General features: G+C 43.9%; 1 protein-coding gene across 2 annotated transcripts in view; it reads left to right on the plus strand.

Annotated features, from left to right (window-relative positions):
* PPIP5K2 (diphosphoinositol pentakisphosphate kinase 2) overlaps nucleotides 1–27,289 on the plus strand; it is a 1,583,220-nt gene that overhangs the window by 290,594 nt on the left and 1,265,337 nt on the right. For both annotated transcript variants that reach the window (XM_085632565.1, XM_085632566.1), the window contains exon 6: nucleotides 18,153–18,307. In XM_085632565.1, the coding sequence (XP_085488691.1) occupies nucleotides 18,153–18,307 (155 nt within the window). The remainder of the gene's footprint in view (nucleotides 1–18,152; nucleotides 18,308–27,289) is intronic.

Raw genomic sequence — 27,289 nt, forward strand, 5'->3', positions numbered from 1 at the left:
CTGTTTCGATTTGGTATTCTCTATTTCCTGCTTTTTTTACTTCATTAAACTTTGGAAATATTTGCTTTCTTTTCTTCTCTTTTTGATCATTCTATCTCTATTGTGCGGTTTCCATTTTCCCCTCTATTTTGCTATTCACCCCAGTTGTCCCCTTTCCTCAGATTCATTCCATCTGCGTTTCATTTTCCTCCTTTCTCTGGCATCCTTTGTTTCCATTTTCTATCCTCTTTTACTCCTTTAGGAGATAAAATACATTGTTATTTACAATGCCAATACCTCTAACTCTCACAAATACGAGACCAATTTGCATTGCAAATGCTTGTTTTCAACTGTTTGGGAGGTAGAGGGTCTTAAGGAGATCCAGAGAAAGTGGACATAGCAATAGTGTGAAAACTTTCCTCAGAGACTGGTTCAAAAAATTAAATCTTACGGTTAATATTCTTGGAGAGGTCCTGTCTATAATCATTCTTAAGACTGAACGTCTCCGAAACATATGTATTGGGCAGGGAACCAACAGCCGTAGCAGTGCTTCCATTGTAAAGTAGACCGTCCACATCAGGAGAGCCTCCAGTATCCTCTAGATTCTTGCATCCCAAATAGCTTTTGTTCACCTTTGTAGTAGATCATGCTGCCATCATTCTACAGGAAGTTCTATCGTTTTCGTCAAAGCGGCCAGATAAAGAGTCCCGCAGTCAGGGAAATGCAATAGGTTTTACTACTGCTGTTTCTTGGACATCAGAAAGGATGGATGAATCAGGCTGATTGTTAAATCATCGCCCGCTGAAAGCCTTCCTATTGAGAATATATTCAAAATGCACACTCTGGCCCAGATTTTTGCCACCCTGGTTTTGGGGGATTGGATGGTGTCATTTGTTCTGCAAGATGCATACAATCATATGCCCTTCTTGCAGTCCTGCAAAAGCTACCATCAGCTGGTGCAATGTGCCAGCTTACTCTTTGGCCTCATCTCCGCTCCTTATGTGTTTACGAATGTCATGGGGGTGGTCATTGCCCATCTTTGCAGGTCGGGGATACATGTATTCCCATACCTTCGTGATTGACTGCTGAAGACGAGCTTGCTGCAATCTGTTTAAGACCACCTGCAGATAAGTTGCCCTTTTTTCATCCATGGGGGTTTTGATCAGTGAGCCAAAGTCGGATCTTAAGCCTGGGTTCCACCGTGGATGGTTCTGAAGCTTCTTTGACACTTGGCCTCATTCATCCTCCTGGTCATTCATGTCTGGTGGCACATGTGAACCTTACAATCAAACCTCTGTTTTCAATCAGCGAGGGCTGTCTTTTGGACAACATTGTTCTCTCAAAAGAAGCAGCTCGAAGCCTTTAGTGGTGGCAGATGAACACCAACCTGTCATTCGACATACCTCAATCATTGCTCAAAGCAGTGTCACAAGCATTGTATCTGGGTTGTGGCGGTCATCTAGGAGATGCGGAGATTAGGAACTTCTAGTCTATGACAGAGCGAAGTTCCTCGTCCGTCTTCTGGAGCTTTGTGCCATTTTGTTGACCCTGAAATCCTTTCTTGTTCCTTCCATCAAGGGGAGTCTTGTGCAGGTCCTAGTGGACAACATGATCACTATGCGGTGCTACAACAAACTGGGTGGTGTGGGGTTTGGACAGTGGCGGCTCCTCCATTTGGGCGTGGGGGCGTCGCCCCACTGCTTTCTCACAGTGCGAGAAGCAGAAACCATTTGATGTTTTTGCTTCTCGCAATGCGAGAAAGCAGAAGTGCTTGGTTGGGGGCGGGCGGGTGATTGGTCCTGGTCGTGGGCAGGGGGAGAGTGGCTTGCCCAATGTTATGGGCCTCGACTGTTTGGTCGGCCCCAGGGCCGAGCAAAGCAGTCATGCGCACTCTCCATTTTCTCTATGTTGGTGAAAATGGCCTCCCTAAAGGGGCCCGGCTGAGGCGCTCTCTGCTGTGCCTTACCAGTCACAACGCTGCAATTGATTGGCTTAGGTGAGCAGGAGGAGGGAGGCTGCCTAAAACGTGGCAGGAGCTGAGGCGGCGGTGCGTGATGCGTCATGCGAAGGAACTGGAAGGTAAGTTTTTGTATTTTTAACTGTTTCGGTTCAACCCCCCCCTATCCGTCTTGCCGGCCGAAAGTGAAGGAAAGTTTTGTATTTTTAACTGTCCCAGTTCTACCCCCCTCTTTCCCCCGCCCGTCTTGTCGGCCGCAACTGCTCAGTTACCTAAATAATAGGTTAATTAATGGAAGCGTCTGCTGCTGTGAAAAGCATTACACTGGTGTGCAGGAAGAATATGCAGGAACAGTGTGAGGTAATGGTGTCAGGCTGGGCCCTATGACACTCTGGCTGTGTGAGTACATATCCCTCCGCCATGCTAGGCCCGCCTGTAGATTACTTGCATTGTGTTACTCTGCTACATGCTGATTATGCGGCAAGGAACATGCTTTGCTCCCTTGGCTGTGCTGAGATAGTGATCCGGTCATGCCAGGCGGTGCCCAGGTCACTGGACCCCCTTCGTTTGCTCCGGGTAAGGCGCGTGTTCTACAGCCAGCATGGCTTGTGCACCCGAGGATTCTTTAGGTGCAAGGTCTGGGGTACCTGTTCTGATGCCCCCTCCCTTCGGATACCGCTCTGTGAATAGTTAGCACCGGACCACGGAGCGCACAGAGAAGGTGGGAAGAAGCAACCACAGAGACTGTAGAAAACTACCCAAACCACACCTCGCTGAGAAAAGTCCAGCAATCCACTATACCCTCCCACTGAGCCTACCACAGACCCAAGACCTGCTGACCTTCAGGAGGATACTCAAGACCTGGCTGTTCGATCAGTAGCGCCCCCCCCATGCCTTGAGACCCTCGCGGGTATGTAGTGCGCTTTGCAAATGATTGATTGATTGATTGAAAGTGTGCACTGTCCAAGACCCAGGCACACCTACCTACCATCTTTTTTCATATTGGAAAGATGCAAAAACACTGTACAACAATCTAAGTGTAAAACAACCACCCAAGGAAGCCTGCAGGGTTTGCAGTTCTTGGCTCCTCTCAGAACAACAACTATCGAGGAACCTTCCCTGAAACAAACCCCAGAGAAGTAACAATCACTCCTGTACCACAAATATGGAGAGGTCCGTCATAGGGAATGACCACCACAACAGTTAAGTGGAGGATGACTTATTCTGGACCGTGCAATGCCTTTGGACACGGGTAGATGGTGCTTTTCACGTGAAGCCACTTTAAAAAGGACTAGGTCGTATGTGCTCAGGAGTCACAGCATCTCGCCAGGTGGAATATTTATCAGATGCAGCCACTCCCTCACCATGAGTCTTTCCCTGAATTGAACAGCCTGTCAAGCAGGAATAGATCTCTCAGGGCCTGTGTGAGAAGACGTCCATCACCTTTTGCTCTTTTCAGCCAATCCCTTGAAATCCGCAGGTGCACGGACTTAGTGTGTGTCCGTCAACCAGTCTCCTAAAATCATCGACCTGCAGCAAAAGTAGGACGCTGGCAGCAAGGGGGAATCCACAGTAACAGGGTAAACCAAGGCTTCCTAAAATAGCACCAACAATCGCCTTGCAGAGGAGATTTCATTCAGTCTGGCAAAGCAATTACTATTTCATTTGCGACTGGTAGGTTTTAGTTATTTTATTAGGGCTATCACTCTAATTCTAAGGTGAGGTAAATGATGGGTGTTTACCAGCGTTGCTCAGTAACTGAAGCTGTAAAGGCACATGCTGGAGAGTCGTGTGCATAATCTCGTCACTGGTTTAAATCCATCCAAAATAGTATGCCTGGATATGTGCCTGTCAGCATTTACCAGTGCGCGTGTCTGCATGTGTGTTTCAGCTTGCGTGTCTGTGTGTGCCTGCGTGTTGGCTCGGAATGGTAATACTTGGCAGTCATTGTCATTAAGTGTGATGGAAAAACAAATAATTTGACCGTGAGGAATGGATACCAATAACTTCTCATGGTTGGGAGTTAAATACCTTTTGTGTGTCAGAAGACACTTTTGGTAAAACTCCTAGTGCATGACTAAAGAGAGAGAGTGGAGAGAGTGTGGGGGGGGGGGGAGATGGAGAGAAGGCGAGAGGGAGGGAGAGAGAGACAGAGAGACATCTTGACCAGTTGAAATATCAAAGCTCAAGAATTGATAGTTTCCCAGGTCCATGTAAGTCTGTTCTTCTTTCTGTCGTGTCTAAGCATGTTATATTATGTTCAACATATTTATGATATATGTTCTGTTGTATAGCACTAATACGTTATCCTGAAAGCCACTGTGAATGTAAAATGTAGGTTCAGTAGGTAGCTCAGTGTGTTAATGTGCCTGATGCCAGCATACGGGTATTTGTGACTTACTGGCCACAAGTTGCAGTAAAATAGTTTAGTAAGATAATTGCCATTGGGCGAGGATTTGTGTCAAACCTTCACACCCTAGGTACCATTGGCGATAAAACAATCAGCGCACACGTTCCAGTCCCCGTGACACAGCTCAGAAGGCTACTGTGCCTACTGCACACATGCGGGTGTCGGCTGTAGGTCACAGCTTCTCGATACAATTTGTCAGGGGATTAACATGTCTTTTGGAGAGGTCTGGATGTAACCCGAAGGTTACATATGTAAACCCAATATTTCATCCTTATAAGGTCGTTTCAGTACATACCATAGAACCAGGTGACAGTAACATCAAATTAGAGGTTCATAAAGCCAAAGCCAATATCAGGAAACCCTGTATAAAAAAAAGTTTTTATATGTTACGTCATGGGATATATTCGTGATGCTAGTTTATATGTTAGGTCATATGTGTTCTTATGTGCAGGGACATCTTAAGGATTTTGGGGGCCCTGGGCCAAACATATTTTGGGGGCCCCTGTTCAGAACAGCTTTGAATTTATGAACTAATTTGAGCCCCTGTTTCCGCTTCCTCAGCTGTGTTAGCGATCCAGTTTGCATCATAGGCATTAGCCTATATATTTCCGATGCAAACGGACGCATACAGCTGACAGCAGTAGGATTTAGTGTTTCATGCCCTGCTACTAGGTTTTAAATACTTTTAAATTGTATATGTGTGGCTGAATTAATCTGTGCTTTTTAACTATTTCTCCTTCCTATGTGCACTTGCACTTTACATGATTCTGCTTGCCTACACCTCCTTAGCTGCTCCGATTCGCATGTTGCTTTTCCTCCAGTCCTAGTCCACCGCGGCTGATACGCCGATTGTGTGCGGAAGGGCTGGGCCTACTATCGCGCTCCTCTCTTCCGCCCTCACAGTTCCTACTTCCTCAGCTGCGTTAGCGATCCAGTTTGCATCATAGGCATTAGCCTATATAGTCCCAATGCAAATGCACGGCCATGTTGCCCAGTTTCCCTCCGGTAGGTTTCTTCCACTATATTACAATAGGGAAAAACTGCTTAGCCTTAGGCGGCTACCCTTATGTCAGTGTACAGCGGCTGATCCGAGCTTGGAGGTAGACGTTCGATGCAATAAGTGCAACTGTTCTCTCCTCTAGCCCAGGAAACACGCACCCAAGATCATCCCATACAACAGTAAGTGTAAAAACAATAAGAAAACAGAGGACTTAAAGGCCACCCTTTTAAATTGTCGCTCTGTGCAAATGCATGAACCACACATTTATTACCTACTTTTAGAATAACAGCCTGATCTTTTATTTCTCACTGAGACCTGGCTGTCTGAAGCCTCCAATCCTACTATCACCTTGGGTTATAAAATCCTTAGGAGGGACCGACCGAGTGGGAAGGGGGCCGGTGTCGCCATAATTTACAATCAAAAACTAGACTGCTCTCCCATCCCGATGGAAAACATCGAGGGCACAGAGTCCTTAGGCTTCCACTGTACCCTATACCCCCATCATAGCATAGCTGGTTTTCTGATTTACAGACCTCCCGGTGCATTTGGAAATGTTATTACCACGTTTAATACAGCCACCACCTCCATGGCCTTAAAATACAACAACTGCCTTATTCTGGGAGATTTCGATATACAAATGGACAATGGAAAAGACCCTCAAACAATCTCCTTGTTTCTGACGCTGCAGGCCAGCAACATGCTTCCATCTATTTCTTCGGCCACCCATGAGAAGGGCCATACCCTAGACCAAATCTTTCACAACTTTGATATATCAGTAAGCCTACCTCTTCCCATTACCTGGTCTGACCACCTCCTATTAAAATTCGTCATTCCCAACTCTGCCACAGCCCCTCAGATTAACTCAGGGGAGAGGGTCCCTAATTACAGGACGTTCCATAAAATATCCATCCCAATGTTCGCAGACGCCCTCGGTCGTTCCTCACCGGAGCTGTCTGGCTGCCCCGACTCGGACGCCCTCAATAGATTCATGGCTCTGAACCAACATTGGTGCAATGGTACCAGTTGTTTCCCGCTTCTCAAAGAGATCGGCCCCACCAGCTCCATGGTTTAACGGTTCCCTCAGATCTAGCAAAAGAAATTGTAAAAAAATATAAAGGAAATGGCATAAATCCTATCTACCTGAGGACAGGAAGGTGTATAAAGACACCTTAAAAGCTCATTACATTCTTGTGAAGGCATCCAAGAAAAACTTCTTTCAAACCAAGATAGAAAATGCTCAAAATAAGAGTAAGGAAATCTTTAGCATAGTTAAATCCTTTACCCCCTGAAAGCCGGCACAAAGGAAGGGCCATGATCGCAAGAATGGTCTAAGCAAATAGCTCAATTCTTCCACAAAAAGATCTCCGTGATCCAACAAGCCTTCACTAACATCTCAGAGGAAGAACTGACCTTCTACCTTAGTTCTAATAGCAAATCTCTCCTCTTGGATCCTCCATATTTACTAACTTTCCCTGAGCTTCAGCTTGAAGAGTCACTGATCCTTCTCCAAAGCATTAAGTCTGGCTCTCCTACCGACCCATGTCTAGCGAATATCCTGAACCTATTAGCTCCCACAATAAACCCCACGGTAAACCAGCTCTTTAATGCTTCCCTCTCCTCGGGCAACATGCCGAAATTATGGAAGAATGCTAAGATTCGTCCTCTGATAAAAAAGGCTAACGCCAAACCGACGGACCCTGCCAACTACAGGCCAATCTCCCTTTTTCATGCCCTGTCCAAAGTATTAGAGAAGCATGTAAACAAGGCCCTCCAAAAATGCATTGAAGATGGGAAGCTCCTTCATGAGTTCCAATCCAGTTTTAGGGTTAACTACAGTACGGAGTCTGCTCTGCTGGCAGTGACTGAATTTCTCAAAGGTAAGGTGGACCAGGGAGGCTAGGCTGTTCTGATACTGCTCGATCTGTCGGCGGCCTTCGATATGGTCCCACATGAGTGGCTCCTGGAGAGACTTGCTAACATCGGCCTGGAGGGGGGGGGGCACCTTAACATGGATGTCATCCTTCTTGGCAAATAGATCTCAGGACATCTGGCTCCCCCCTTTCTCATCCCCTGTTCGGGCCATGAATGTAGGTGTCCCTCAGGGCTTCATTCTCTGTCCTACCCTTTTTTATATATATCTATTCCCCCTTGCATTTCTGGTAGAGGAAGAGGACGTCAAACGTGTTTCCTATGCTGATGACACTCAGCTGATTTTTACATGTGAAAAAGGAACCAACTTTGACGGGGCAATGATTAGGTCTTGCCCCACAAAGGTTTTTAACTGGCTTAAGACCGATCAGCTGAAGTGCAATCCTGACCAAACTGAAGTTGTTTTCTTTGGTAATCCCGAAGCGCCTGACTGGAGCTCTTGGTGGTCAAAAGATCTGCCGCCCCCACCCATGGAAAAGGCGAAAGTCAAAAACTTAGGAATTGTCATTGACAAGACACTCTCCATGCGCTTTCAAATCCAAAATCTAACTGGCGTTTGCTTTGGCATACTCCAGATGTTGAAAAAATTCCTGCCACTGTTACCATTCGAGAGTAGAAAGATCGTGATGCGGGCTCTGGTGACATCAAAGCTTGACTATGTCAACAGCTTGTACCTCGGTCTTCCCATATCCCTTATCCAGCGCCTACAAGTGGTACAAAACGCAGCGGCCAGAGCCATCCTGAGACCTAATCCCAGATCTAGTATGACCCATATTCTTAAGTCTCTACACTGGTTCTGCATAAAAGAACGGATCAACTTCAAAGCGATGACCATATTCTTTAAAGCTTTCCACTGCTTAGGAGCCGGCTACCTAAATAAGTGCGTTAATCGCTACACAACATCTAGACCCCTAAGATCTTCCAATGTCAACCTGGCCATCGTGCCTAAAATATGCCGTGCCCGCACTGGAGGCAGATCCCTCGGCTTTCTAGGTGCAACATTGTGGGACAGACTCCCTGAGTCTCTGAGACTAACCATAGACCTATCTCTTTCAGGAAGAACTTAAAAACCTGGCTTTTTAATAACTGATGGGTCTTTTACGTACGTTTTCCTCTTGCTGTCACGCGCAAGGACAATCTAGTCTGAGTGGCTGCATGCTTTATTAAATACACTATTTCATTTAAATTCATTAGGTTCTTGGCAGTGCAAAGGAACACTCGTCCAAATTCTAAGGGCCTTATTTATGAGGCCTTGCTTAAATTTTATGCCGCAGGTGCATCACTTTTTTGTGACGCTCCGGCAGCGTAAAAAATGTGCCATGTTGTGCCCTATTTACAAAGTGACGCATCTAGGCAGATGCGTCACTTTGTAAACCCCTGCACCACATTATACCTGTGCCAGGTATAATGTATGCAGGGTGGGTGTTCCCCCGCAAAAAGACCCTTTGAAGTGGCGCATTGAAATCCATGAGAAATCAGTGCGCCACTTCTAGGACGCCATTGCGTCAATATCTTACACCTGCCTCACAGCAGGCGTAAGACTGATGCAGGCCCTTTCACATGGGGCTTGCCCCATGTGAAAGGACACATTGCTGGAGTTGCGTCTATTTTCGGACCCCAGCAATGCATCACTTTTGCGCCTACAGATACGTCAGAAATACTGACGTATCTGTAATCCTTGCGACATGATGCATCATGCAGTAAATATGACGCATCCATCATGTCGCAAGGAGGGCGCACTAAGAAGTGGCGCATCCCTTTTTTCACACAGCAATGCATCACTTCTCATAAATAAGGCCCTAACTGTGTTTACATCTACTATTCAGGGATAGTTATGTGTGTTTTCAATATTGTAGCACAGCAGCAGCTCACCAATAGTACTGCAAATAATCTCTGTGACGCTCTCCCATTTCTCATATGTTAGGCCTTGTTTTGATCTAAAAGAAACTTTTTTTTTATGTATATTGCATGAAACAAACACATCGTTTCTCTGCAAAATGGCTGTACTAGACTCTCACAAATCAGGTACATAAAAAATAAATTAAAGGAAAATAGTATTTAAATCAATATGTTTAAGAAATAGTCAAGGTCATTAGGGCAAAACTCTGGAGAACGGAGCTGACTGTCAGGGGGCCCCCTGAAAGGCTGGGGCCCTGGGCCAGAGCCCACTTTGCCCATGTATTAAAACGTCTCTGCTTATGTGGTAGGTTTCTGTTTTTTGTATTTCATGGCTTGTAGCACGATATCTGCTTTTAATTGTGCTGTTTTGTTATATGTTTTGGTTTAGAGAAATTCATTTTTATTTGTTTCAATCATTTTGTTGATTAAAAAAAGCAATATATGTTGACCATAACTTGATTTAAAAAATAAATAAATGCCAAATGTGGCCCAAAAGAGACACCCATATTAGTAAACATACGAAATTGTATGGGTTATGTGATATGTTAGAATTTACGGGTCACGTAACGTCACTTAATTTAAGGAATGTTCCATGGTTTACATTGTGTTATATTATGTGCTCTGATTGGTTAAGGTCCTGCTAGGCAACCAAATTACTGTGGGTACAGGTGAGTCTTGAGATCTCCCAGCCGGCAGTCAAGTTTGGTGTGGGGTGCGTTCTCCGGCAAGTCTGGCTGTATGTTTCTTCTCACACCATCTCCCTGCTTTCCTCTTCCTTTCTATCTTTCTTGTCTCATTCCTTCTGTTACTCCCCCCTCCCTTTCTGTCTTTCTTTCTCGCTGCTGGTCTCTAACTAGATGTCTCAACCTGACAGTGTGCTCGCCCCGTCCTTTCTCTTCCTCTCTTTGCTTCCATCATCTTTTCTGCGGTCTCTCTGCTTCACTCTCTGCCCTTCTATCTCTTTATCGATGCCGGGCCACAACTATGTGCCTCACCCTGTCTGTCTCCTTGCCCTGTCCTTTCTCTGTCTTTCTATCTCTCTCTCTCTGCTTGCCCCTCTGTTCCCAATTCTCTCCCCAATCGTTCATGTCTTTCTTAGCATCCCTTTCTCATTGTGCTCCCTTTCTCCTGCGGCCCCTCTCTCTTTTTCTGCTCCTCTCTTCATGTCAAATCTTATCTTCCCTTTGCCCTTTTCTTTCGTAACCCCTCCTCTGCAATATTGCTATCAGCCGACGGACAGCCTTATCGGTGGGAGGCATAACACATGCATCTGGGACTACCCCCAGCAGAAACGAACAATTTAGCCATAATGTTTACTCTTTCATGTCGGAGGGAAGCGCCGGGATCCTCTCCTTTCAATTAGTAACAGGGGCATATTAGACTTGTGGAAGATTAGCACACAGTGGCACAGATGGACAGAGCACGTGGTAGGCCGGCGTCTGATATGTATCCGATTAGACTGACAGTTTTGCCAGTTATTGTCTTTGTTAGAACAGATTCATAATTGCTTTATTAACCTTCATGCTTTCTCAAATTTGCTTAAAAATGCACAATTTGCCCTCTCACTTTTTCAAAATTTTCTCGGGGGGAGAACCTCGCTGAACCCACCATAGGTGATTCGAGTGCACTCGCTACGCAAGCGCACCGCAGTGTTGTACTGTAATTGTTTTACGCCCACCACTTTCAATTGTCACCGCCACTGGTTTTGGACCTTGTGCCAGGAAGCACTGCGCCTTTGGACGTAGCTGGACTTTAATGGTATCTTGCTTGTATTCAATCATGTAATAGAATTGCTGAACTACAGGGCAGATGAAGTCAGGCTGCAGCAGGAACACCATGAATGCCATCTTTTCCCAGTGGTGTTTCAGGATGTCTTCCACTTTGCTCAGTAAAGAATACCCCGGTAGGATCTTTTTGCCTCCATCGAGAATGCAGTGTCACATCAACTGTGCACGAGACTGTCTACCAAGAGGAGCCCTTGGTGTTGCACTCTCTGCAGTGTCGGGCAGGACTCCTCTACTCCTTTCTGCTGCTCCACTCTTGCCCAGATCTTATGAATACCAGGACAGACCAAGCAAGTATCATAATAATAGCTCTGCATTGAGAGGAGAGTGTGGTACCCTGATCTGTTGAGCCTCAGCGTCTCCCGTCCAATCCACCTACATCTTTGGGAGGATCTATGGTATCCAGACCCATCTCTGTATCCACTTTTAAAATAATTTTGGGTAGTTCACTTTCACATTTGTTTAAACAAACTGTAGCCAAACTCTGTCATATGGCCAACGAAGCCACCTCCCCTCGAACATTAAGTATTGAAGAAATTAATTTAAAGTAGCCCGTTTACTTCATTGCCAAATCAGCTACCGGAGTGGTGTATTTGTTTCAGAACATTCGCTAATACTGCTAAACAGGGTGTACCCTGCACAGTGATATATGCACTAGCAAATATATTTCTCTATTTGGTACAATCGTCTACAGGTGGTACCTTTCCCAAGGGAAGACACATATTCAACAATCTATGCTGGACTTGGAGTGCTGTATGATGATAGACCACTTCCAACTGATCACTTTTTTTATGAACAATCCAAAACGGAATTTCATCTTACTTACTAGTCAACCTGCCATAAGTGTGTTTATAGTCTGTAGACAGTTTATACAGGAGGCCCATGTACATCTGTACCACGCACTTTCTAAGTTGTCTAAACACATGTCTTGCTTTGCATTCCCAAATAAAAGAAATTCAGAACTCCCAAGCAGACGCACTTGGTAAAGCAAGAGCAAAACACCTGGAAAGGGGGCTCCACACATTTAATGAGGCACATCAAAAGACAGTTTTCGAAATAAAGCATGCGGTTTTTTAAGTACAATACTCTTACAGAAAGGGTTTCCCAGATGTCAAATGAATAAGGTAAAAGAACATGCAAATGTAAATATACTTGTGTATACATCTGTGCCAGCAAATAATAATGAAACACTCACAAAATAATCAAATGCATGGGATAAAACACTAGCGGATAATTATGGTAAAATACATGCAAATATTAAACACAAGTCTGATAATAATGAAACATTCACAAGTAAAATGCAAGGGAGCAAAACCTAAGCAGATAATAATAATGGAACATTTACAAGTGAAATGCAAGAAAATAGAGCACAAGCAAATATTAATAATGGAACAGTCACAAGTCAAATGCAATAGGATAAAACACAAGCAGATAATACTGAAACGCATGCAAATAATATATGTATAGATTTATAGTTATCTATCATTTATCTCAATACCAATGATCAGAGAAAATACCTCACTGGCTGCAATATCTTCATCTTGACTCTCCCAAGACTGGGGGTCCCAGGTAACAGTCCAAGGGTCAAGAGATTTCTCAAGCCAGAAAATGCAGCACTGACCAGATGCGTACACCTCTCAGCAGAGATCCCGTCTAAGAACCAAGAAACCCTTGTTTTTATAATATTCTCAATGCACGAGAAGTTTTGAGAAGACACCCTCTACGTCGAGGAAACTCACCAGAGCTGGCCAATGTCCTGCAAGCATTCCAAGGCAAAGGATTCCTGACGCATTCTCCTTGCGCTTCCCATACTACATGTTCCAGACCCTTATCTTGGTAAAGCTCGAGAAAGTAGAAAACATCTCCAAAAATACGAAAAATACTCTCAAAGAGGAAAACAATTTTGAACACAAATAATCTGAATAACCATGAGTAACCTGGGGGCTTGCGTGTGTGTGTGTGTGCAGAATCCAGGCTTGCTTGCCTGTGTGCAGAATCCAGGCCAGACAGAGTCAGAATTCAAGATAGAGTTAGAGCAAGTTAAAGTCAATAGTTTTTTAAAACTCTTTTTATTAAACATGCTCATCACGTAGTATAAAATCTGAAGGTACAGAGCTGGTATCTGAATATAAAATAGTATCATTAATACATCTTGAGAGTATCTTGCCACCCTCACACGATACAGTTGATCAATACAAACAGTGGAATAAGGCATTACAGAATTTAACAGTGGTACGCTGCCTTCTCCCACTTCCCAGGGCAACCTCTGCTCCGGTAGATTACCTCCTTTGCCCGCTGACACTAATCTAAGTCCTTTTCCCACTCCAGAATTTACGGCGGGTGTGGGATACCCCCCCCCCCCCCCCTCCCCCATCGCCTCGCAATGTTGCATTTGGCCACCCCACTGCCAGTGCCAACCACAATTTGCTATGTCTGTGCCAGACCTCCTCCCCCTGGATCAACAGTAGCAGCCACTTCGCATCCATCAGCAGTTAGACTGATCAGGCCTCTGACATCACTGCGGTCACTCCCTGCCATAACTTCTGTACAATCGGACATTTCCATAGAATATGATAGAAGGAACCAATCTGTCCACATCCTCTCACACATTGTGCTGTGTCTGTTGAACCCATTTTATATAACTTGGTGCACGGGTAGTAAGCTCTATGTAAGACCTTAAGTTGTATCAGCCAGAATCTGGCACGGATTGCTATGACTCAAGGGCCCTGGAGTGCCCCCACCCTATCTGCTTCCTCTAGGTCCCCGAGATCATCGCTCCAGGCCCTCCGTATGGGAACCAGGGGGTCCGGATGTTGTTCAGTCATTTTTGGTATATCACTGACACTCCCTTCTGTGGAATAGGGTCTGCGAGCAAACTATCCTCCAAGGGGGAGGAGCCCGGCAACTCCGTCCCTTCCTGGATATGCACACGTAGTGCATGACCCAGCTGGTAATATTGAAACACTTGGGTGGCAGCTAGATCATATTCTAGCCTCAATGGATCAAGAGTGATAAAATCACCATTACTCCAGACATCTCCCAGATGTTTAATCCCTATCAGTGCCCAGTATGAGAACCACTGTAGGTTAGAAACCTCTGCCAAGTGATCGCTGAGGAGCGGGGGGGTCATGGCTGTCAACCTGTTCCTTTAATACTGCCAAAGATTAAGATTCTTTGGACCCCGAGAGCACATATAGTCATACATTTCACTTTGTTTATATTTATCTTCTGAGTTATGAAACTTCAAACGTATGTGGTGTAGTCCTCTCTAATACACAGACCACTCCTGTAGTCTAAAACAATTTTGTTGATAATATCCAGTTATTGCAAATTGCATATTAATCATACAATGAATCTTGGATTTCTGTTATTATGATCATCACAGAACAAACTGCTCAATCATCACAGAACAAACTGCCCAATGCATTTCGGGATGCTCTCCCTTCTTCAGGGGCTGTTGTTTATAACTGAAAAAAACCCATGAAAAACAAGTCGGTCCATCATCTACGTAACTCACATTTTTGCAGTGTTTAATACTAACAACTCCATTGGTGTTTTCTGCCTCAGAAATTACATATGCTGTTGTGTGAAAAATGGTAAAAGTAAGTGACCATGCAATAATGAAAAAAACTTGTGTTGACCAGTGAACATCACTTCAAAAGAAAAACAAAATTGAAAACGAGTTCCCAAATGTATGTAGAGCAAAATAATATGAAATAAATAAATAAGACTGCGCTTGGGTTCAAGCATATATCATGCAATACCAAAACCCGATCTCTTGTGATTAAAATTCATCGCTAAATATTAGCTTGCAACTTACCGACTCCTATGTTGCCATGGTTAAGATGAGAATATCAAGATGTATGCTGAATTTCCATGACGTGATGATTACGTACAGGGTTTATTGCTTTTGCTTTGTTTTAAACGGAAATTGCCTACAATGGTTATTGCCCAAGCATCAGCACCGGAGTTTTTAAGTGGTGCCCACTTGAGCTGAATTTAGCACACAGTTCATACTGAGTACATGTAGGTCAATTAGAGGAAGTACCAAATGATGATTATGATTAAATACTGATAGATTAAGGCCAAGGAGAGGCACGAATAATCATGAAATTGAATGTCAAGGAGCAGTAAAATTTAGATAAGGAAGTGTACAAATGGTATGATGTTGAGATTTTGTACAATTGTTCCTGGTTAAAATAGCCAGCATTATTAATTGAGACCCAGGTGGTTGCCCCCTTGGGCTTTAATGAAGCACAGTATAGATACTCAGTACATTGAGTGCAATAAAGGTACCGCACCAAAAGGCGGACCCCAATCAATGGTGGCAGGCGATTCCCAATTAATTGTATAATATAACCAAGAATAGTGATGGCAATGAACAGTGAAAATTAGTTAATGTAAGTATTGTCATGGCAATAATGATCGATTTTAATCTGCAAACAGTAATTTCCAGATAATTATGTACTGTGCAAAACACATGTATGATGAGAATTATGCGCCCGTATGATGGAGTAGATCACAAGTCTTGACTGGATGACTTTCAGCAGGTTCCCATCCAACAAATCCATAGATATCTGTAGACCTGGTTGCATGCGTAACAAAATGTAAGATGTGCATCTGGTATGGTCTGGGTGCCCAGGAACACCGTTTCGCAGAAGCGCAACTAGAGCCAAATTTCAAAGGGGAGGAGACTGATAAAAATTTCGGGGGGGGGGGGGGGGCGAATTCTTCCAGCAATAGGCAGAGTGGAGATGCAGGGGCTCTAAGAAGGGGTGAAAACACAACAAAGCCTCGTTAACAAGTAAATGGTCTTTTAAAGACCTCTGAAGTACTCGGGTGCGGCTGCAGTAAGACGGTCGCCACCCGGGGAAGTTGTCTCAGCCCGGGCTGACACATAACGGGGGGGGGGGGGGGGGGGCCTGAAGCATTTTGTGCCCAGTGGGCGTTGCGCGCCTGCCGTTTCGTGAGGCATAGCGTCTCGAAATGAAAATGCTTGTTATTTAGTATGATTGACTTGTAGGCCAGACAGGGCACCAAAGGTCCAAAATATAGTGGACATAGATGTGAGATCCATGCCGAGGACCCAAGTGTATACTCTTATGTTGTCCGCCTATAACAAAACTGCGTTGGTCTGAGGCCCTCGTGGGATGCCTCAATCTGTAGCCTCCTGCCTGTGATTCTGTGACAGGGGTTCCATTGCTAGAACAAACAAAATTGGGGATAATGGGCAGCCCTATCAAGTCCCTCTAGAGATCAGGTATTGTGACGATATATGAGTACCAGTTATGGTCCTCGCTGTGGGATTAGTATGGAGGAGCTTAACCCAAATGATGAAGGTGAGAGGAATGTTGAATTTGAGCAGTATCAAGAACACATAATCTCATCCCAGGGAATGAAATCCCTGTTGGAGGTCTAGGGAAAGGCATCCCTCGTTTGGGTATTATTCTTGTGTTGTCTCCATCACTTGATAAACACGTTGTATGTTTAGAGGTGCTTCAGCACAGAACGGAACCACAATGGTCAATATGGATCCGGTCAGAAAGTAGGGGGAGCAGACATCGCGTCCGTACTTTACTTAGTATTTTATACACTGGGGTCAGAAGGGAGAGTGGCCTATAAGAAGACGGGTCTTCTGGGGTCCGTCCAGGTTTAAGTAAAGAGGTAACCAGGGCCTGGCAAGTGATAGGTGGCAGTGAGCTCGTCAAGCAAGGCTTTGTAAAGTTTCTCCAGTTGCGGAACCATCTGGGGAGCGTACGTGGAATAAAATTCAATGAGTATACCATCTATTCCCAGTGTTTTGTTACTTGCCATGTGTCTGATTGTTTGGCGTAGTTTGCCAGGTGAGCAGGGCTCCCAGTTCCGTTCCCTTCACTGCTGAGACCTGTGGAAGCCTCCGATCACACAGGAAAGCCTCTACGTCTGTGGAGGACTGGGAGGAGTAAGCTTCATACAGCCGAGTATAGTATACACAGAAAGCCTCATTTATCTCCAACTGGGTAGTGCAATGTGTGTTTATGGGTGTTACCAGGGATAGGAGAGGGGACCGACGTAGAGGCCCTCCTCTGGGAGAGTACTCCGCGATGTAGCAGTAGGCCCCCCCCCGGAGGATGGCATGCATTGGGGTAGTATTGCTCCAACCAGTCCCATATACCCTCTGTGGTATCAAAAAAACATTTTGGTAATCGTGGGCCACTCAAGCTGACTGGAGTCATCAGCGCATACAGAAGCTCTTCAGCCCGTAGATGTTTCTTGGCAGCCAGGAAGGCGGCACAGAACCTCCAGTGTGTTGTCTGGGAGAAGTGACACAGTTGCGTTGTCCAGAAGAATGTGTTCTTTCTCCCTGGCTTCTGTGTCAGGACATCCAGATCTCTAAAGTTGAGAATACGCGCAACAATGGGCCATGGTGGTGTTCCTGGCGGTGGGCGGCGTGTTAGCACCCTTTGTGCCCGTTCAACAGTGGATAAGGCAGAGAGACTTTGCGGTGCAACCATCGCCTGGAGCCCTTGTTCGATAACAACGCTGGGTTGGACTATTTCGTGCCCTCCCGCATCCCTACACTGCACACAATATTATGGCGTGCATGACCCTCTGCATCCTCTGCCCTATCCAGCCACAGGCTCTGGCGGTGGGAAGACTTCCTGGGCCAGTTCAGGAGAGCGATAGGCCAGCTTCCACACAGTTGGCTCTGGCCTCAATGCGTTGACAGCCTCGCAGTGTGGCCAAAAACTTTGCCAGAAATGCTCCCAGATCAAGATAAGCGGTTCTCCTGATGAGGGTTAGTGTCGTGGTTGCCTGTGGGCGCTGGATGACCCGGATGGAGCATGGTTCTTGGGGATCTGGCGGGAGCTCTGAGATGCGACTGCCATCTTCCCTGTTTTAATAATATTTGCATCTTTATTTTACTTGTTTACGTCCTGTGCCACTTCATTATTTTTGCTTACTGAAACTAGCAATTTAGAAGATGCTGCTTTTTGTGTGTTTAGTTAAAAAAGAAACTTAAAGATATGGTGGTGCTTTCAGTAGTTGTAGATGTACTGTGGTTTGAGAAGCTTACTGGAGGAGTATTGTCCGTTTACTCAAAAAGGCCTTTTAGGAAAATATTGATTTATAGTATATTTTTTTTTCTTGACCTCAATATTTGATCGAGAAAAATCTGGTATGCGCATTTCTGTTATGTTCCTTTTTCCATAGAATGTAATATGATTGAAGGAGAAGATCACGTGGAGGTGAACGGGGAAATATTCCAAAAGCCATTTGTTGAAAAACCAGTCAGTGCAGAGGACCACAATGTTTACATTTATTACCCAACATCTGCAGGAGGTGGGAGCCAAAGACTTTTTCGTAAGGTGAGATACATTATATTATATCAAAATGTAAGTTATAAGGGTTTTCATGAGCCAATTGTTAAACATTTTAAGTGGATAATGTAGTGAAAAGAGCTCCAGGTTTAGACCAATGTTAATTATAAAACCTTCACTGAGCATGCAGAATTTGGTCTTAATTTCTTTCTTAAGTTTATTTGATGTATATTGAGAGAACAGTTGAAATTCCATATTTACACAGTACGAGAGGATCAAGAAGGAATGGCTGTAAATTTGTAGTTAGGCTTAATTGAATAGCAAAGTTGGAAGTGGTTTGGCCAGATTCTCTCGTCTCTGCTCGTAAGAGATATTGAAAATGTGGTGTTTTCAAGTTGTGACTAGCATCATGGTGGGGCGGCGTGAAGTGCACCCATTTAAAATCAAATTTGTGTCTTTCTATACATTATTCATCTGCCCACCAAAAATGGACATAGTTTATTTTTTTATTTTTTTATTTTAAGCAATGTTTTAGGCATGGGCCATCCCAAGTCCCCTTTGCAGTTGTCAGGCTAACATACTGTATTCAGATAAAGGGGCAGCTCCTCCGTTAAGGCGGAGGAGTGTCGCCCCACCTATTGAAATGCCCCCCAGGCCACAGAGATGAAAAATAAAATGGTAATACAGTAATGTATTACCTTTTGATTTTTCAATAACTCCGTCGCGAGCGTCAGGACGGGGACGGGGCAGCTGCTGACTGGCAGCATCTGAAAGAAGTTCTAATTGAGTATTCATAAGTATTTGTTTTTTATGAAAACGTCCTCACAATTGGATATTATTGGTACATGAATAAATGAAAGAGTTACTTATAGAGCATGATGTACACCTGAAGACTAGTATCTTTGCGCTGAGAGCATGACAACAGTGAGCAGAAGAGAGAACAGAAAAAAAGATAAAGAAAACTAAACCTCTAGGCCCAGTGAGATAAAGCCCTTAGCAGATTAACCAAAAAGATGCATTTTAAACTTCTGGTGGAAGGTGCTATTGTCCGTGATTAATTGCAGAATCCTAGGCAGTTGCTTCCAAGATTTTGCTGCCAGCATTGAAAAAGATCTCCCTCCCAAATGTGCAGTTCTTATTTCTGCTAAAACCTTAGCAGAAGTGGAATGTTGTCTATCAGGGTCATATTTCCTATTAAGGTGACTTAAGAGCAGGCGCCCTTATACCATAAAGTATCTATTGAGCCAGCAAACTGCCTTGAACTATACCCTCTGCCTGTCTGATACCCAACGTAGCTTATGCATGGCCTCTGAGATGTGATCAAATGTTTGCAGTCCAGATGCCAGTCTAACAGCGGTGTTATGGACTAGTTGTAAACGGGCCAAATGTTTGAGGTAGGGCAAATAACAGGCATCTGCATAATCAATCTTACAAATGATGTTAAGTTGCCACTACAGTTGGTCTGCGTTTTAGTAAAATTACTTTTAGGTTTTTTTCTCAGAAGTTTTAATTGATGTGTTCACGAGGATAACACTTCATTGACCTAGGCTTCTAGAGTAAGTTCTCTGTTCATCTTAAAACAGAGATGTTTTACTACATCTGCAAGCATGGAAGAAGTGCCCATGTCAGAAGGCTGCAAACCAGCAGCCCAGGGAGAGCTGGGGTCCCCCAATCAGAGTCTAACTTTTCCCTTTATTAAGTTTAAACCTGTTATTCCCATTCATATCCGAATGACTAGTAAACAAGACTTAAAAAAAACCCTGAATTTCTTCCACGGGATGATCAAATCTGAGAAACGAGTGTCTTCAGCATTCGACATACATCCTAAACCAAAAGAACGAAGCATGTGAATCAAGGGTCGAATATAAATGATAAATAGGTTAAGTGACAGCGAGGAACTCCATGGTTAATTTGCATATTTTTCAATCTAAATCTGCTCAGTGACCGAGCTTGATGACAATCTTCAGGAAAGGAAGAGAACCACTCTCAAGTCAACATATGCTGAATGTTGGACCATATTAGAGTGCTTGACCGTGATGAAAGCGGCTGAGAGAGCCACATTAAGAAACTAGCTGGGTAACTGTTATCTAAACTAGAGTTAAAGTCACTTTGTATGGATTTTAAGGCCTATTCAGTACCTACGCTGGGTCAAAAACCAGTTAGAGCAGAATACAACAGGCTATTTTGTTCTAGGTGATTGGAAAGCCATTTAGCTAACTATTTCTTGCCACTCTTAGCCAGCGGGAGAATTATGGCTTTAGTTGTGTAGTTTGATTCAAGAGATGGATCCATATGCAGTTTCTTTAATAGTGGTTTCACCACAGTTTCCTTCCATATCTTAAGGACCTTATCAGAGCAGAAAGAAAAATTCAAGGTCACTGTAAGAAGAGGGATCACATTTTTATTTCTGGGAAGTACGATTTAGATCTATCCCTAACGCCGGATTCTTGGGTGTAATTAAAAATTGATAGCTTTCTGTAATACCTATTATTTAAAGTCATGGTATCGAAGCATGGCTTGATACTGGGGGCCCGACTGCTGCTTCCTTTGAAGTCTCCCAGACTTGATGATCACTTGTTGTGAAAGGCAGCCCAGGATAAAATCAGTTTTAGTTGAAACTGGGTGCATTTGTAGCAGAACTTTCCAGGAGCATGGTTGTGCTATGGGCATCTCAATGAAGACTATGCAGAGTCATGCCTTGTTCCCCCTCTCCATACTGGGAGCGCAAATTAGTCTGGCAAATTGTAATGGCGATCAGGAATAAATCAGTTCTCAATCACTGCAAAGAATGACCTAGTTCTACATCTACCCTTACATAAAGAATATCTCCGTTCGTCAAATATCTTGAGCCAAGGTTAACTCACATTGGGTCCCCTATGAGGGTCGGAGTCCACTGATAATTTGGTCTAGGCCCTTCTCTCAACATAAGTTGAAAGGGGTTCCCGAATGGGTTGGCAGTATGTAGGCAGCATTGGTGCATAGCAGTCTGCACAATAATTGCAGAAGGCTGTGTCTTTTATGTAGACTTTAACAGAAGGGGTGGGGGTCCACTCCAACTAGGACATAGCAACCCTGCATTTCACTAGTAGCAACAAGAGCATTGTGCGTCTTCTCTAATATGTAGAGGAATCTGGTACATACCCCAAAAGCACCACCATGGGGGATAGATGTATGGGATGTCCTAAAATACCCTCCAGCAAGCTATTGTCTTCATGAAAAAAAACAGATGTTCTTGGGTACTGACAAACCTACAGGGCTGATGGGGGCACCACCAGCATTTCGCACTAGCAGTCACATCAAATTTACACATCAATTCTGGGGTGTAATACAAATGAGCGAGGACATTTAAATTCAAGAGCTTATGTTTGTAATTCAATTATATTTACTTTACCTGAAAGCATCAGAATAATCAGGTCTTGTTTGGTATTGTCTCCCACCCACAGTCTCTTTGTAGGGAGGTCTACATTCTTGCACAGATCAGACTACATCCTGAATAGTTTGTATACCTGTTAGACCTGACCCCTTTGCTTTGGCATGGTATTCCCCCAGATTTGTTTTTGACTTCACTACCTTGTTTTGTGGAACCCATTTTTCTGGAATTAGAACACTGTGCACTTTACCCCTGCTAACCAGAAGTAAAGTGCTTGTGCTCTGTCCCGTACACATGGTAAAAAAGGGTGTACATCTGAGTGGTATTTTCCATTCGCATTTAAGTTCCTAGTAAATGCCACTAGATGTACCCATGGCCTGTAAATAAAATGTTATAAGTGGGCTACAACTCACATTGTACCACCCATTAAAGTAGAACTGTTAAACATGTGTCAGGCCTGTCACTGCAGCCTGTGTATGCAGTTTTAAACTGCCATTTTGACCTGGCAAAGTAACCTTTTGCCAGGTCTAAACCTTTCTTTTTCGGTCTCAGCTGGACCGTGCATGCGCTGTCTCAAAGAGACGTGTTGTGTTTAATCTGTGGGCTGCAGTCCACCCATAGGCTTCCCATTTTGCTCGCTCCATCGTCGCTCTCATATTTTTAATCTCCATCTGTCCACGTTATGAATGCGTCATACCTTTTCCTGTGTTTGTCCCTCCCCCTGAGCATGGACCAAGTACTTGTTTTCCATCCACTACTCCCATTTTGGGAACTACTTTTTTCTTTGTCTTGGAGCACTCTGTGTGTTCACAAGCTCCGTCTCCTCCTCTCATCCGCCCCAAGTCTGGTACTTATTTTCATCTGCAGATTGATCATGCAATAAGGTGTGACTGTTTATTCCCTTCCTCACTGGTCCTCACACTGTTTCTGTACCCTTTTGTGACTTTTAAAAAATGTTGTTGTGCTTCATTATTGAAAATAAATCTGAAATGGAAATTGAACACTTCATACATGTGCTTGTGTTTTCACAATGCGTCTTCTCCCACCTACCCCCAAGCCCGTTACTTCTTTCTGACTGCAGATCAACCATGCAGGAATGTTTGACTTTGTTTATTCCCTTTCTCACCCACTGTCATATTGTTTCTGCATTATTTTGTGACTTTTTCAACATTTCATTGTGTTTCATAAGTAAAAGTTTATCCACGGTTCACCTCTCTTTTAAACATAATCTCCAAGCTTCTGCTACAGAAGTTGCAATGGAGCACACTACAGCAGAAGCAGACAAAAACAGGTCTGCTGTGGGGTTTGGGCTGAGGCAGTTGTTGCTCGGGTGCTTTTTCATTTCAGAAATCACTGCTCCAGTCAGACCCAAATGCAGGCTCATCAACTTTCACTGGCAGGAAATCCAACTCACTGAAAATTTATAACATTACCTCAGAGACAAACAAGTAACTTTAGCTTTTTTCCAGTCTCCTTCAGATGAAAAACATTTAGAGGTTAACCATCCATTTCCTCCACTTCCCATTTCATTGCCCCTTTGATGGAGTGTCAGCCACAGAAATTGCAAATATGCATCCAACCTGTTTATTTTTTTTATTTTTATTTTTTATCCCGGTCCCTCTCTTCCCTGTAAATCGGAGGGGAGAGGAACAGACACCATGCTGCACACTGGCTAAGCCAACAGGAAAGTTTTTTTTCACATTCAGCACATTTGAATAGCATTTAAGCACAATATCAATTAGCAATTGAGATATGGGTTTCTCCTGTGAACGCTTTCAAGGTGTAAGGTCCAGACAGCTTCAGCTATGCGTTCCACATTGACAATGCAATAGCTCAGGCATTGCCAAGACCATTGGCTTTGCCAATGCTTGTTAATACTTATAAGTCACCCTCAAGGTAAGATCTAAAAGCTCAGAGGGCAGAGTGCATGATTTTTAAAAAGTAGGACATGTGTATTTACATTTTACATTTCCGGACATTGGAAAAACTCCTCAAGTCCTTTTTCACTGTAGCAGGGCTACCTCTCCCATAAACACTGGGTTACCTTATTACACTTGATAAGTGATAAATCATTTTTGGAGTAGGTGGACAAGTACTTCTTCCACTCATTTGGATTGTAATTTAAAATCCTTTTTAATGATCAAGTTTGCTTGAGCAATTGCATGTCATAATAGGAGCTTTTAGCTCGTCAATTGGGACGGCCCTGATGAAGTCCCTATAAGGGATAAAATGTGTTTCGTGGGTCTGCCCAAAAAAGTGATGTTGTTGAAATTGAATAAAGGATCTTAAGATAACACTCAAAGTGTGATGATTTACTTGAAGGTTTGAAAAAAGAGACTTGGTTTACATGATTGGAAAAAAAGTGATTACTGCTACTAAATTGAATGGCCAGTAGAATAGAAAAATATTACATTGTTGCCCTCCTACGTATGAAAAAACATATATTTCTGTCTTGATGGCCTGAGGGGTCATACTCTGCCCTTCCTGGGCTTCAAAGGATAGCCTGAGGGCTGTGCCCATCCCCTTCCTGATTTCTGACGCTACCTTCTCTGTCACTGACAAATGCAGCCAACACCTGGGCCTGCCTGCCTGCCCTTTGCCACCATAGGCAGTTTGGAGACAAGCCCAGGGAAAGAGAAGCAACTGACCAGAACCAGTTTAGAGGTAGACGAAGAGAGTGACCTCCCAAACAGGCTGGCACTGGTTATAAAAGCAACACTCCTAATTTCTACATCTTTATCTCTTGATACTTTTTACATCTTTCTCTCTTGATATATGGAAGAAAATATGGTTACCTGTATCGCTCTATCAAACGAATTCTTTTATTCTTTTTAACTGCTTATGGACTCCATTAAAGTTATTTCAAGCTAAACTTATACCCAACTTGAATTGTTGGCATTGTAATTTATGTCCAGGCTCATTAAAAAATATGATTTTTTGACTGTAATGTTCTTCATTCTTTTTGGACGGAAGTTTGGGATGTCATAAAAAAAATATTCAATTTTTCTGAAATGCTTTCATTTAATATTTTGTAAATCCAATGCGCTTTCTACAAAATTGTCTGATTTACAATGTAACCTTTTCAGTTTTTTATTATCATCTGCTTTAAAGTCTATTACTGCATGTTGGAAAGATGTATCTTTACTATAGTGTCATATTTGGTGGTCCTGGATTATTTTTACAAGAAGAGGTGCTAATTTATCTTTGTCTGGCATTGTTCATAATAACCCTTCTTATTATTTATTTTGGCAACCGATTGATGATTATATTGCTTCTTACCTATAATTTCATCTTCTTTATTAATTATTACTAGTATATGATATCCATATGTAGCTCTGTTATTAATGAAAATTGTTTTATATAATAATGTTATATTCTCTTCTCCCACTCCTTTTATAATTTGTTATTCCTCTCACTATATTGTACTTTTTATATTTTATATATATTGTTCTTAATAGATTCTTTTAAGGTGCTTTTTCAGTACTCTTTTCTGTATTGTCATTGTTTATCATAAAATTCAATACATTATTTTGAACACAAAATAGCAACACTCCTGGACCTGTGAACAATTCAAAAGGACTGGACTGGATTGCCTTGAACCCAGAAATTCCAGAAATGTCAGTTGACTGACCGGTTTGAGCTACAGTGACACAAAAAGCTTCCCGAGGCTTTTCACTGCAAATGCCCTGCTGACCAGCCCCAACTGGACCTGTCAAACCCTTACTGCTAGCCTCTTCTGGAGTTAGTCCTGATCCCCAAGAGGTGCCCAACCAGGTCCTGGACTCATGGCTGGCTTGAGAGTGTACTCCTCCAACCTACAAACTGCAAAAAACTGAACTACAGGTGAAAATCCAGAAGATTTCAGCTCTTCATGAGCGAGCTTTTCGTACCGGCAACATCAACCTGTGACTGGCCATGTCTTCTGCCAACGCGACACTCTGACGGTGACCTCCTCTTCACGCCAGCAAATAACTCCCCTTGGCTCTCTCCAACCCGAGGTTCCGGCTGCGGCTTTGTGTGTGGACTGTGTGAAAAGGTAAACTCTAGACCGAACAAACTTGGTCCCTATACACGACCCTCTCTCTATCATGGTCGGCCTGAACTTGTGACTTTGACCTGGTCCAGCTTGACCAGATAACCATGGGTGGTACTTTCTGCTTTTTGGTGCTATTTTCACCTGAAGTGCTAACTCATAATGTTGATACTACATATTGGAATTTTTGTCATTTTGGTGTCATTTTATCTAATGGAATGTACTTTTAAATTTTTTTTTTTTTTTTACTGTATTGTGTTTGCCCATTATTACTGTTTGAGTGCTGAATAACTACTTTACACATTACCAGGGGCGTCTCCTCCATGTGGGCGGAGGAGTGTCGCCCCACTGCTTTCTTGCAGTGCGAGAAGCAGAAACATAAAATGGTATTATAAATGCCATTTTATGTTTCTGCTTCTCGCACCGCGTGAAAGCAGAAAGGTTTGGTTAGGGGCAGGTGGGTGGGCGGGTCTGCTCGAGGGCAGGGGAGGAGTGACCTACCCAATGCTGTGGGCCATGAATGTGTGGTCGGCCCTCTGGGTCCGTCCAAACCAGTCATGCGCACTCTCTGTTTTCTCCATGTAGGCTGCATGCAGCCTACGTGGAGAAAATGGCCTCCCCATAGCCGCCTGTGTGGTCGGCGTCCCAACCAATCACAACGCTGCCATTGCAGCGTTGTGATTGGCTTAGGTCAGGGGAGGGAGGCTGCCTGCTTCCTGTTCCTGCGGACAGAAGCAACAACCATAGGTTGTGTGGGGATCGATCGAAAACCATTTTTTACAGGGTGGGAAAAATATATTATTCCCCCCAAGTGGGAGCCTAGTCCCCAGGTAATTGCTTAGAATGATTCAACCACTCACGGAACTTGGCTCACTTTTTTCACATCACTTTTTAATATCTTTTTCAGAAAGAAAACCTACAGCGGAATCTACGTTTTATATTTATATATATAATCTACTGGCGGTCGCCAGTAGATAGTTATAGTTAGGACCTATTTTCCATAGGAAATCCGCAACATTCTATTGGGAATATCTTTGGCGCCGGTTGATGAATATTCGCGAAAGTTTCCAAACTTTTGGCCAGCTCTGCTCCGCTCCTACCCTGAAAGTTTTGCGGTGATCCGTCAAGCGGGGGCCGAGAAAAAAGGGGGGTCCCAAAACGCGTTTTCCCCATGCAGTTTCCCATAGGATCTGTTGTCGCAGCTACAGCCCGAACCGCTGAACGGAATGACACCAAATTTGGCAAAGAAGTAGTCCTCAGTTCGGACTCGTGCCTTTTGCATATATGGTGTGAATCTGTTCAGTAGTTCCTGAGAAAATTAGAGTTAAAAAGATAGATATATCTATGGCCGGGGAGGATCCGCGACCCTACCCGCACCGTAAGCGCACCCTCCCCGAACCGAGCACGCACTTTCCCGATCGCGCGCTGAATGCTAATTGGCTGTCGAGTGTCCCTCTACATTCGAAACCATGAAATGTTGGCGGCCATTTTCTGCCTCGGTAGAAGCGAGGCAGAAGATGGAAGGGGAGTAAGTGTGTAAAACATATAAAGGGGGCAGAGTGGAAATACTCTGACCCTCTAGATGTGCTTAGGGGGTCCCAGAAGGATCCCCTGGGGCCCCCTTTAA

This window comes from Triturus cristatus, chromosome 2_1, assembly GCF_964204655.1.
Source record: "Triturus cristatus chromosome 2_1, aTriCri1.1, whole genome shotgun sequence".
Lineage (NCBI taxonomy): Eukaryota > Metazoa > Chordata > Amphibia > Caudata > Salamandridae > Triturus > Triturus cristatus.